The 13,064-nt window shown below is 37.4% G+C and overlaps 1 protein-coding gene across 1 annotated transcript in view; it reads left to right on the forward strand.

The window, feature by feature from the left end:
• The first annotated feature begins 6,214 nt into the window (after positions 1 to 6,214).
• Positions 6,215 to 13,064, forward strand: part of iglon5 (IgLON family member 5) — a 326,672-nt gene continuing 319,822 nt past the window's right edge. Inside the window, exon 1 of the mRNA XM_066719470.1 lies at positions 6,215 to 6,721. Within this exon, the coding sequence (XP_066575567.1) occupies positions 6,649 to 6,721 (73 nt within the window). The 5' untranslated portion in view covers positions 6,215 to 6,648. The remainder of the gene's footprint in view (positions 6,722 to 13,064) is intronic.

Raw genomic sequence — 13,064 nt, forward strand, 5'->3', positions numbered from 1 at the left:
GAAAACTAAATGATATTACACATTCTAGAGTTATGAATCACAGATTAACATTTCTAATTGATTTCTCAAATGTCATGAATCATGAACTCCAAACTGTTAAACTTATCTCAACTTCGTCGCAGAGAGGCCTCTCTGTCTTCTGGCTCAGATAACAGCACACGGCACGAGGTCCGTGTGGTTTGGAACAAAGGCAGTCCGGTTCGGCTTTGTCCAAGAACTTCCACTCAGTCAATGCACCTGGAAGTTGGGGTTCAAGTTCAATCACCAAAGCAGGTTGAATTGAATGACAGATATGATACAGCCACCAAGGTACAACTTCCCAATGAGACCATTTTTGTGCATGTCCCTAAAGGGGGCACCGGCTTACCATGTAAGCCAACCATTCGAACCCAGGTCCCTACCCACTATTATAGACATAGTGAAGGTCAGGTGCCTGAATAACACTTGAATTCCCAGTCACCTCCCTCTGTTAATCAACTTCCACATATTGGTTACCGTCAGTAACCATACTCAATCCTGAGTAATACTAATACCAATTGTTTTTTTTGTTTTGTTTTTAATGTACTTGTGTTATAATATGTAACCTGTATATGTATTAGTATAGGATTGTCAATTTGATTGGAATACATTCTGCTTAGATAATGAACTATTAGTTTGATTTCTTTGATTTCTCGGGGTCATGAATGGTGAAGTCCACTGTTGAATTCTGTTACATAACTTTGAGATAAATGCTTAACGTCTTATTTTGTCTTGAAGGGGATAACGTCCTAGTCGACCTCAGTCCCATTCAAGAAAGGGGGTATGTAGCGTTATGTTGGGTGTATTTTGATAAGAGCATTTGGGCTCTGAGCTGAAGCACTGATCTAAAGAACTTTGGGGGGGGAGAGGTCTTATCAGATTTCCTTAGCTCATCAGCTTGGAACTGGTTTGCATCAAAGTGGCAGTTTTGGGGAGGATGGCACCGAGAAGAGGCCAAATAGTTTGGAATTCTGCTATGAGATGTCTGGAGAAAGGGGCCTGTAGCTGATAAAAACTCTTTGAAGTGGACGAGAGCCGAAATCCCGACATAGAGCTACGAACCCGGGCCAACCGGCATTTCCAAAAGATGGCATGGATTGACATCAGTCATAAATCAAGCCCCCCTCCAATAGGACACTGGGGGCTGAAACCGAAATCCAATCTCAAGAACTCAGGAACCAATCACCTATTGATCTGACAGACTATAAGGAACAGCGGACAGTCTTTCTCTCCCTCTCTCTCTCTCACCTGAACCAGTAACTCGCTGCCACAGCTCAACCTGTAGCTCTGTTGCCAGAACCGGAACCAGAAACCAACCAAGTCTTTGCCGGCAACAGAAGAGTTAAACTGGGAGAAGGAGATTAAGCCGTACGAAGAATTTTTTTTAAAGGACTTTATTAAATAAAGAACTTTACAGACTGCGCTGCCCGCCTGTGCCCACCTGATCAGTGGAGTTTTACAGCTGGACCATTGACTAAGTCGACTGTATACGAAAGTGTCAGTCATTTAAATAGCTATTTGAGTCTTAAGAAACTTGACCCTTGGAACAAACAGGTGGAACCCTGCTTACAAAGAAGATTTTGTGCACAACCTTGGAGCCTTCAAACCAGTGGAAAATCTGTTTGGAAAAGACTCTACATTCGCGAAATCCCAACTTCCAGGTGCATCGACTGAGTGGAAGTTCTTGGACAAAGCCGAACCGGACTGCCTTTGTTCCAAACCACACGGACCTCGTGCCGTGTGCTGTTATCTGAGCCAGAAGACAGAGAGGCCTCTCTGCGACGAAGTTGAGATAAGTTTAACAGTTTGGAGTTCATGATTCATGACATTTGAGAAATCAATTAGAAATGTTAATCTGTGATTCATAACTCTAGAATGTGTAATATCATTTAGTTTTCTTAAATATAAATGTGTGTTGCATTAAACTGTTTTGTTGATAATTTTAGAAATAAAATCTGTCAACGCCGAGAAATATCTTCTCATTCCTGTTTAACTGTTTAGTCTGAAATTGACACAAGTTAATAGACATTAGATTATTGGTGGCCCTGCCTATCCTTAATCATTGAATAATAATCAGTTAAGGGAAATTGTGGTAACAAGTAATGATAGGATCTTTCTCGGCACCTAAACGTAAATGAGAAGTTACCTGACATAAATACTAACCTGCGTAATAATACTAACGAGAGACTCACCTTCGTCTTACTAACCGGTATTGTAGTCAATGTGTTTATAACCTTTTTTGTTTAACGATTTGTGTGTTATCATATGCGATTCCATGGTCTTTGATTTGGTCACGGAAGTGATTTGTCTTTGATTTGTTGATCTAGAGTTGAATTTTAATTAGTTTTTCCCTTTTGTATAATTAGTGTAGTGCTACATTTAGTCTTTGTTTTGAATAAATTTGACAATTTATATCTTTGGAATTGGTGTCTGCGTCCAATTATTACAGAAATTGAGTTCTACAAGATTCCAGGATTTGTGATAAGGTGATACTATAAGTTCACTTCTTTAATTGAAATGTATAAGTGTACCTTACGCTACACTAAATTGAAATCTCAATTAAGGACTGAATAGTCAAAGTACAATTTGTCTTATTACATAATAAAACTTTCACCCTTTATTGAACAAAACATGATTTCTCATCAGCATTACATTTAAACTATCAAAAACTTCTCACCATTCACATATTTTCAATTTATTTTCCACCTAATGCAAAATGAATAGTCACACCACAGTGGATTAGGTTTCTTGTAAATGACCAGCAAATACTGTGTACCATATTTGTACCAAAACTTAGCAAACTGAGGACCAAAAAACATTGGCCACAATGATTTAATAGTAGCATGCAAAAAAATATCAAGAGAAAGAAAATGTTGTATAGTGTATACAAAAGGGATAGACGAAACAAAATACAAAGAATATGTTAAACAGCAAAGAGATGTTAAGAAAGGGATCAGGAAAGAAAAAAATGAAATAGAAGGAAACAGCTCTTGGAGCTAAAATGAATGCAAAGAGCTTTTTCAATACTACAAGAGCAAGAGGTCAATAAAGGAGGAAGTGAAACAGATAAAGGGTAAAAATTTAAGTATTTTGGAAAACAAACAAGATGTGGCAAATGTTCTAAATGAGTATTTCACAGAGGTTTTTACAAAATAAAAAATTGATAACATGCCACAGGTTAACAACCATTCCAGTCAAATCCTAAGAGAGATCAGGATGAGGAGGAGATACTAAAGGGACTAGCAGAATTTAAAACAAAGTGGATCCTTGGATCTCTCAGTTATTAATGGACACCAAATGAGCATGATAGGTTGAACAGCCTCCTCTCGTTTGTAAACTTTATTTTATAAATCACCTGGGCCAGATGGTATATTTCCAACAGTACTTAAAGAAATGAGGGAAATGATTTATAGGCTTGCTAACTCAAATATTCCAAATGACACTTACAACAGCTGTAGATCACGTGAAAGCATATGTTATGATATACTTAGATTTTCAAAAAGCTTTTGATAAGGTTCCACACCAAAGACTGATCCTCAAATTGAAAGCTGTAGGCATTCAGGGTAATATAAGTACAAGGATTATGAACTGGTTGATGTATAGGAAACAGAGGGTGTCGATAAGAGGAGTTGCTTCTAACCAGAGTGAGGTTGTTAGTGGAGTTTCACCGGGATCAGTATTAGGGCCTTTTCTAATCTATATTAATGATCTGGACTCAGGGATAGTTAGGAAACTAAAATAGGTGGCTCAGCAGATACAATCTTGGCAGCACAAGTTATTCAAAGGGACATAGATATTATTCAGTTGTGGGCCGACACCTGGCAGATGAAATTCAATGTGGACAAGTGCAAGGTATTACATGCAGGTAACAAAAATGTCCACTGTAATTACACTATGGGAGGAATAGACCTAGATGAAGTACCGCATGAGAAAGACCTAGGAGTCTATGTGGACTCCTCACTTTCTCCATCCAAACAATGTGGGGAAGCAATACAAAAGTTAGACAGAATGCTAGGGTATATTGTCAAAAGTGTAGAATTTAGAAAAAAGGGAAGTAATGTTAAAACTGCATAATACACTAGTTAGACCTCATCTGGAATACTGTGTATAGTTCTGGGCTCCACACTTCAAGAAAGATATTACTGCTCTAGAGACAGTTCAGAGGAGAGCAACCAGACTTATTCCAGGTTTGAAGGGAATGTCCTACTTGGAGAGACTGAGGGAACTGAACCTATTCACACTGGAACACAGGAGACTACGTGGAGATTCAGGTCTTTAAAATCATGAATGGCATCGACCACATCAAACCAGAGGAGCTTTTGCAGATCAGCAGGGACACACAGACCCAGGAACAGAAATGAAAACTGGGCTTCAAGGCATTCAAGATGGAAAACAGGAGACACTTCTTCACACACAGTGTTGTTGTCACAATCTGGAACAAACTACCCAGTGATGTGTTTGAAGCTGAAAATTTCGGAACATTTAAAAATAGACTGGATAGTATCCTTGGATCACTTACATATTAATGAACACCAAACGAGCACGATGGGTCGAATGGCTTCCTCTCATTTGTAAACTTTCTTATGTTCTTATACTTTCCAATGTAAGGCTTATTTTGAAAAATGTATGAAACTTGCCTAAATATGTAATGATGCAAAGGCCTTAGATTTGTAGGACTGAACCAATTTAATTTATAAAAAAAAACAGCTAGTTCAATTTAAGATATGTATGTTTAGAAAGACAATATAATTGTTCATAATATATATATATATATATATATATATATATATATATCATTGTGTAGTCTAAGTTTAGTTTTCTTATGAAATAGTCTAGATTTTTGTGAGAATAATGCATTCTCTAAACTGACTTGTCTGACACAAATCCATTGTAGTGTAGTGTCACATTTATTTCCCCAGTGAAATCACACAAATCATCTGCTAAATGTGCATAGTATCTTTTATAAGATTCCAAGATGCTAAGTCTGTAATTTTGCACTGTTATAGCCTATTTCTTCTAGCTTATTATTAGTTTGAATTATTATTATTATTATAATGTATTAATACATGATTGTTTATTATAGAGTACAAACTATCTGAATATTTTTCAGTAGGCTATTATTGGTTTATCAAGTTTATCTGGGATTAGAAAATAACCCATATCTCCTGGAATATATCACACTTTTAGAAAGAAAATTACAGATATACAGAAGCTATATGTAAGTCTTTCCTATCACATATAATTGACCTATCATTATCCAATTTTCTTCCAATGACTAGATTATTTAAAAAATGCTACTTTTATTGCTGTTTTAATTTATTTTATTATTAGCCTCTATATGTTAAATGCTTTGGGATGAAAAGAGCTTTAAATATCAAAGTTGTTCAGTAAGTAGAAAATATAGTTTTGCACACTCATTCCCTATATAGGAAAGATACATACAGTTTCAGAGCACAGTTAATGCATATTATTTAAATCTGTACAATCAAAATATAACAGAAAACCATTATGTCATTATTTGTATAACTGGCATTGTTTGTTTGATTTCATAACTTAATTAATAAAACTTAAAACATAATTATGTATTGCATTGATCCATAATTACAAATTAATCACCATGAATACTATTTGTCTAGGCATTGTATTTTAAAATAAATATATTATTTGTAGATCTACATATAGAATGAGATCATGGCTATTTTTTAAAACATTAAGATTTAAAAATAGCAGTTTTATATTTACTTTTTACATTTGATGTGCACATAAATTAATGGTGCTAGTATTCATTAGCTTATTCCATATGTTGTACATATGGTGCAGGATGACAGAAACTGATTTTTGCTGTATTCACATTTGTTATTACATACAAAAGAGCACCCCCCTTCCCCCACCTAATTCCCTCCCCTATATTCTTTCTCTAGTTATTGCTAGCAATGGTCCCCTATGACTACTGTATCTCCAACACTGCAGCAACACTAAGCGTAAAATAAATCAAATTGAATTAATACAGCAGCATTGTAACCTCCTCCACCCCTCCCACCTATCCTCGTTATTGGTCAAGCCACCTCCTCGGCCCTCCTTCTGGGTACCTATTTTGAACAATTTAAAAGCCCGCCTACTTCCTTCGAACCATGGATTGGTTAGTACAGTATCCTCGAGCTGTCTGTCACAGCGTCTTATGCTTTGCTTAGTTTTCCTTTGCAATGCAATGCTAGTGCAGAGCTGAAACGGATTGAATAATAATAATATAAAAAATTAGCTATATGTTACGATATATTTACAGTTATCTGCTGATCTGCTTAAAACAAATCGTCTGTGCTTTTTTGTGAGAATTTACAATCTTGGGAATAATTTCAATTTTGTTTCGTTTGTTTTTTGTTTTGTTTTTTTACGAAATATATATATGTTTTTTTGTGTAAATTCACAATTGAAATAACACCCTTTTAGAAAGGGTTGTTTGCTTTTATCACGAAAAGGGGAATAGACACATGTCTATGTTTTTCCACGCTTTCCAGACGTGCACTATCCCTGCTGACTTCTGTAATTATTATTAGGTACTATTATTTTAATATTGGACTGCGTCTGCATTAATTTCGAATCGAGAAGAAAATCCTAACAGGAGGAAAATAAATGACAGCAAAAATGAGTAGCCCTCTTTTGTTAAACCTGCTTACTGGAATGCTTTTTGCAGTTCTCACGAAAGGTAAGTGTTATCCATCTTATGCTGTATTGTAACCGCTATATGTATATCTCTTACGCTGCTTGAGTTGAATACTAATGTTGTCGTTCGTTTCGCTGGGGATGCTCTTCGATTCTACTAGAATTGGTACGTTTTCTTTTTTCTTTTGGTTTGACTGCGTACATTGGGGATTCTGGTAATTTTCTTATCTACACTTTTACACCGGCAATGTCATATTTTTAAACAAATTGTCAAATATCTGATACCCTAAAATTCTGACATGATGTGTACCCGCTTTGGTCAAGAGGGATGGCGTTGACAGATCGTTAGCTTGGTTTTTAAGCGTCAGCATAGTTTCCGTGTTATGGGTTGCATATGCTGCGTTACTAAAGGAAAAGTGTCATAGCTGCTGCGGATGTTCTGCCTGTGCTTAAGATGAATAAGCGCCGCCTGAGTGTTGTAACACGTACACTGCTATCTGTTATGGTATTTTGAGTTCAATGCCTACTGCCTGTATCTGTTAATATGGAAGAGGTCTGCGCACGTAGAAAGAATTGCCCTATTCGAAAGTACCCAACAACAGATTCATGTAACCACTTCTTAGTCGAATATTTGGTTGATTAATTGAACGTTGTATTATTATTATTATTATTATTGATTAGGTATAAATGTCTATTTTGAATCGTTTGTATTGAAAGAAAAACGTAGCTTGGATCTGACTGCTTTGGCATCCATACAATTCTCTGTAGCGTGAGAAGTTGTTCGAAAATAATTTCGTACCAGGGATAAATTATAATAAACACATAATCACATTTCTTGATAGTCCGTAATCATACTGAGTCTAATCTAATAAGCAAACAAACAAATACATAAATACATATTTTCAAAGCCTATGATGATATCTATAATTCCAGAGATGAACGTCGCAGAAAAGATAAGCTGTTTCAACAATGATTACCTAAATGCAACAGTAGGTACCTTTGTCATTGTGTGGAGTCCGAGCTGCGTAATTTAATTAGGTTCCAAATTGTTAAGACGAAAAAAAAAATGTCAGTTGGGTGTTTTAGAAACCAAACACACGGCTAAATCAGTGTCCTCATTATTGCGTAAGGATGTTGAAGCAGTTGCCTCTGGGTGCAGTCTTCACGAAAAAGTAGTTAAGCCTCACGGTGGGAGCTTAGCAATAACGTATTTGCTAAAGGCTATCTTGGCTTTGTATTGCCTTTAGCTGATTTGACTGTTGTCCATATGTATTGTGGCATCTTATTTGGTAATTTGCATGGTTTTGCTACTGACATTCAGTTTCGCCCCAAAGAAGAAAGCCAGACATGTTGTTAATTTCATTAGCACATACAGAGCTGTTACGTGTAGCATCACCAAGTGAAGCTTAGGATGTATTCAATTGAATATTTTATTTCATTTAGATGAAGAGGTATACCTTAACATCTCTTGATTTTGTGAAATTAACTAAACCCATCTATTTATTTTGTGTGTTTATTTATAACCATTTAAATAAATAAATAAATAAATAAATAAAAGCATAAAAAACATAATATACCGTAGTTCATGAAAGTTGCATATTTTCCCCCGCAATTTTTTCTGTTATAAATATGATGAGTTAAGATCTATTTTCCCCAAGGATCGATGTTAACTTCACTGATTTGTAATGCTTACCCTACTGCTCAGTTTTTTTAACTTAATCCATTTAAAAAAAATATATATATATATATATATATATATATATATATATATATATATATATATATATATTTGGCAATTTTCTTTCATAATGTTACCTGGGTTATAAATGATGTGGGCTTTAATTATATAATGACTCAAACAATACGGTGGTAGCTTAGATTCTCAATTTAGATTTAAAAACAAACAACAACAACCAAAAAGTATTCGTGGTGCTCGCTGATACAAAAACACAAGTTTTTTTTTTTAAACATTCAAAAATATAACAAAATAACAAAAATGTCCATTATAATTACTCTATGGGAGGAATAGAACTAGATGAAGTAACACATGAGAAAGACCTAGGAGTCTATGTGGACTCCTCACTTTCTCCATCCAAACAATGTGGGGAAGCAATAAAAAAAAGCAAACAGAATGATGTAGAATTTAGAACAAGGGAAGTAATGTTCAGACTGTACAACTTTCTTATGAAGTGAAACAGATAAAGGGCAAAAATTTAAGTATCTTGGAAAATGAACAAGATGTGGCAAATGTTCTAAATGAGTATTTCACAGCGTTTTTTACTAAAGAAAAAATGATAACATGCCACAGGTTAACCAGTCCAGTCAAATCCTAAGAGAGATCAGGATAAATGAGGAGGAGGTACTAGCAGAGGGACTAGCAGAATGGGGACTAGCAGAATTAAAAACAAACAAATCACCTGGGCCAGATGGTGTATTTCCAACAGTACATAAAGAAATGAGGGAAATTATTTATAGGCGGCTAACTGAAATATTCCAAATGACATTTGGAACAGGGGATGTGCCAACTGACTGGAAGATGGCAAATTTCATACCAATCCACAAGAAGGGACAAAACTGAGCCAGGAAATTACAGACCAATCAGTCTCACCTGCATCACCTGTAAAATGTTAGAAAAAATGATTAGACAGAAAATAGAGGAGCATCTTAATGAAAACCATATTCTTGGAGATAGTCAACATGGGTTTAGGCAGAACATGTCTTACTAATTTATTAGAATTTTTTGAACATGCAACTGCAGCTGTAGATCATGTGAAAGCATATGATAAGATATACTTAGATTTTCAAAAAGCTTTTGATAAGGTTCCACACCAAATACTGATCCTCAGATTGGAAGCTGTAGGCATTCAGGGTAATGTAAGTAGATGGATTGTGAACTGGTTTATGTATAGGAAACAGAGGATGTTGATAAGAGGAGTTGCTTCTAACTGGAGTGAGGTTGTTAGTGGAGTTCAGTACTAGGGCCTTTGCTTTTTCTAATCTATATTAATGATCTGGACCCGGGGATAGTTAGCAACCTGTCAAGGGATGAGAAGGAGCAGGCTTTGGAGGAAGGAGAGTGGATAGGAGGTAGAATTAGTCGTCTGGCACTGGAGGAGCGCAGTGGTCTGGAGGGGAGCGCAGTGGTCTGGACTCCTCACCTTCTCCATCCAAACAATGTGGGGAAGCAATAAAAAAGGCAAACAGAATGCTAGGGTATATTGTCAAAAGTGTAGAATTTAAAACAAGGGAAGTAATGTTAACACTGTACAATGCACTAGTTAAACCTCACCTGGAATACTGTGTACAGTTCTGGGCACCGCATTTTAAGAAGGATATTGCTGCAATAGAGGCAGTTCAGAGGAGAGCAACCAGACTTTTTCCAGATCTGAAGGGAATGTCCTACTCGGAGAGACTGAGGGAACTGAACCTTTTCACCCCAGAACAGAGGAGACTATGTGGGGACTTGATCCAAGTCTTCAAAATCATGAAAGACATCGACCACATCAAACCAGAGGAGTTTTTCCAGATCAGCAGGGACACACGCACTCGGGGACACAAATGGCAATTGGGATTCAAGGCATTCAAAATGGAAAACAGGAGACACTTCTTCACAGCGAGAGTCTTCACAATCTGGAACAAACTCCCGAGCAATGTGGTAGAAGCTGAATATTTGGGAACATTTAAAGTCAGACTGGATAGGATCCTTGGATCACTCAGATATTAATAGACACCAAATGAGCACGATGGCTCGTAAACGGGTGATTTGCTCGCAAATGTAAACTACTCACACTGCCCTTTAAATTAAACCAAAAACCTTTCTTTCGGAATCCAATTTGAATCCAAAGCTAGACTGGTTTTCCCTTTAGCAGCTTGCAACCCTCCTTTTTGTGCACAGATACTGTACTGTAGCTCTCGTGATGTGATGTAATGTCTTGTGTGTTTCACCTACTTTATAATTTAACCGTATAATCACCAGTCAGTATAATTTTTTTTTTTTTAATAGACAAAATATTGATTGTCGATCAATTCATTAGTTGATTAATAAGGTCCGATTAATCGAGGCAGTCCCAGTTTTTTTGTTTTTTGTTTACCTTTCTTGGATCCAGTGTTCTTTCATACCATCTCTTCACTAAGGAAAGAGATGTTTCTGTACGCTGTTTAAAACATCAACTTTTAAAGCGCACATCAAGCCGGTGATTTTCTTTTATTTTTTTACTTATATACAGTATGTATGTGTATGTTTTTTGGACTTACCTGGGACATCATCTCTATCCTTACTTAATATCACATTGTTTATTCTTTAGTCCCATCTGTTAATGGCATTCAAGATAGAAAAAAGGACTTCTTCACACAGAGTGTCTTATAAATAATTAAAAGGGTTAGACTTATCACCACAGGCTTAACATGCTTGTCTGATGAATACAATTGTGACTTGTGCTAGTACAAACGATGCACTTATCTTAGTATGAAAAAGATTATGAAAACTCAACAAATCATACAGTAAAACAACCCTCTGAGATTTTGCTGCAGTCTTGGGCTTAAATAATTTTTGGGGGGCCTTTTAGTGTAACATTTCTATAATGATTCTTAAATGTAGATGGTATAATATGTCAGAATCTGGATCATCTGTTCTTAAAGTGCAAGGTGTAATGTACTGTGGGGCATGGGAACAGGGGGACCCAGTTGCGGTGTGTGGTAGAGGTGGTCAGACAGGCGTGGGTCAGATACTGGCAGGACAGGGCAACCAAGGGCAAGGTGAAGACGTGGTCGTGGTAACAGGCAAGGGTCGGGCAATCAGGCAAACAGAGCAATGAGCGAAAGTCCAAAGTTGTAGTCGGTAGGTCAGGCAAGGAATTCAGGGAAGGGAAGGCAATAAAAAGATCCGTGGAGTAATGTAGTGGTAAAACTGACAAAACTTCACAGTGACTGGGAGTGAGTGAAGGGTTTAAATGTGGTGCAGAGAAACAAGATGAGAGGTGCAGGGCAAATGGGAGCAGGGGGTGATCACAGAAGTGCACAAGGGTTCCAGGAATGTTAATTGAAGGAAGCTGGGAGAAGTGACTGATAAGGAAGGGTGATGTCAACATCTAGTGGGGGAAAGTGGAAGTACTAGATGGTAGCTGTGACACAAGGTATGTTTGGAAGATATTAGAAACCAACCAATACAGGTTTTTTGGGTCCAATACCGATAACAATAATTGGGGAGCAACATTTTCTGATTACCATATATCTGCCGAAATTGACTTTATTTCTTATCACATGCAAAACAGACATTTTTTCTATCATGGTTCCCTGAAATTTGACAAATATGCACTGAAGGCGGGATTTTCTCATATACACTCACCTAAAGGATTATTAGGAACACCTGTTCAATTTCTCATTAATGCAATTATCTAACCAACCAATCACATGGCAGTTGCTTCAATGCATTTAGGGGTGTGGTCCTAGTCAAGACAATCTCCTGAACTCCAAACTGAATGTCTGAATGGGAAAGAAAGGTGATTTAAGCAATTTTGAGCGTGGCATGGTTGTTGGTGCCAGACGGGCCGGTCTGAGTATTTCACAATCTGTTCAGTTACTGGGATTTTCACGCACAACCATTTCTAGGGTTTACAAAGAATGGTGTGAAAAGGGAAAAACATCCAGTATGCGGCAGTCCTGTGGGCGGAAATGCCTTGTTGATGCTAGAGGTCAGAGGAGAATGGGCCGACTGATTCAAGCTGATAGAAGAGCAACTTTGACTGAAATAACCACTCGTTACAACCGAGGTATGCAGCAAAGCATTTGTGAAGCCACAACACGAACAACCTTGAGGCGGATGGGCTACAACAGCAGAAGACCCCTCCGGGTACCACTCATCTCCACTACAAATAGGAAAAAGAGGCTACAATTTGCACAAGCTCACCAAAATTGGACAGTTGAAGATTGGAAAAATGTTGCCTGGTCTGATGAGTCTCGATTTCTGTTGAGACATTCAGATGGTAGAGTCAGAATTTGGCGTAAACAGAATGAGAACATGGATCCATCATGCCTTGTTACCACTGTGCAGGCTGGTGGTGGTGGTGTAATGGTGTGGGGGATGTTTTCTTGGCACACTTTAGGCCCCTTAGTGCCAACTGGGCATCGTTTAAATGCCACGGCCTACCTGAGCATTGTTTCTGACCATGTCCATCCCTTTATGACCACCATGTACCCATCCTCTGATGGCTACTTCCAGCAGGATAATGCACCATGTCACAAAGGTCGAATCATTTCAAATTGGTTTCTTGAACATGACAATGAGTTCACTGTACTAAACTGGCCCCCACAGTCACCAGATCTCAACCCAATAGAGCATCTTTGGGATGTGGTGGAACGGGAGCTTCGTGCCCTGGATGTGCATCCCA

This window comes from Amia ocellicauda, chromosome 12 (assembly GCF_036373705.1).
Source record: "Amia ocellicauda isolate fAmiCal2 chromosome 12, fAmiCal2.hap1, whole genome shotgun sequence".
In the NCBI taxonomy this organism is placed as follows: domain Eukaryota; kingdom Metazoa; phylum Chordata; class Actinopteri; order Amiiformes; family Amiidae; genus Amia; species Amia ocellicauda.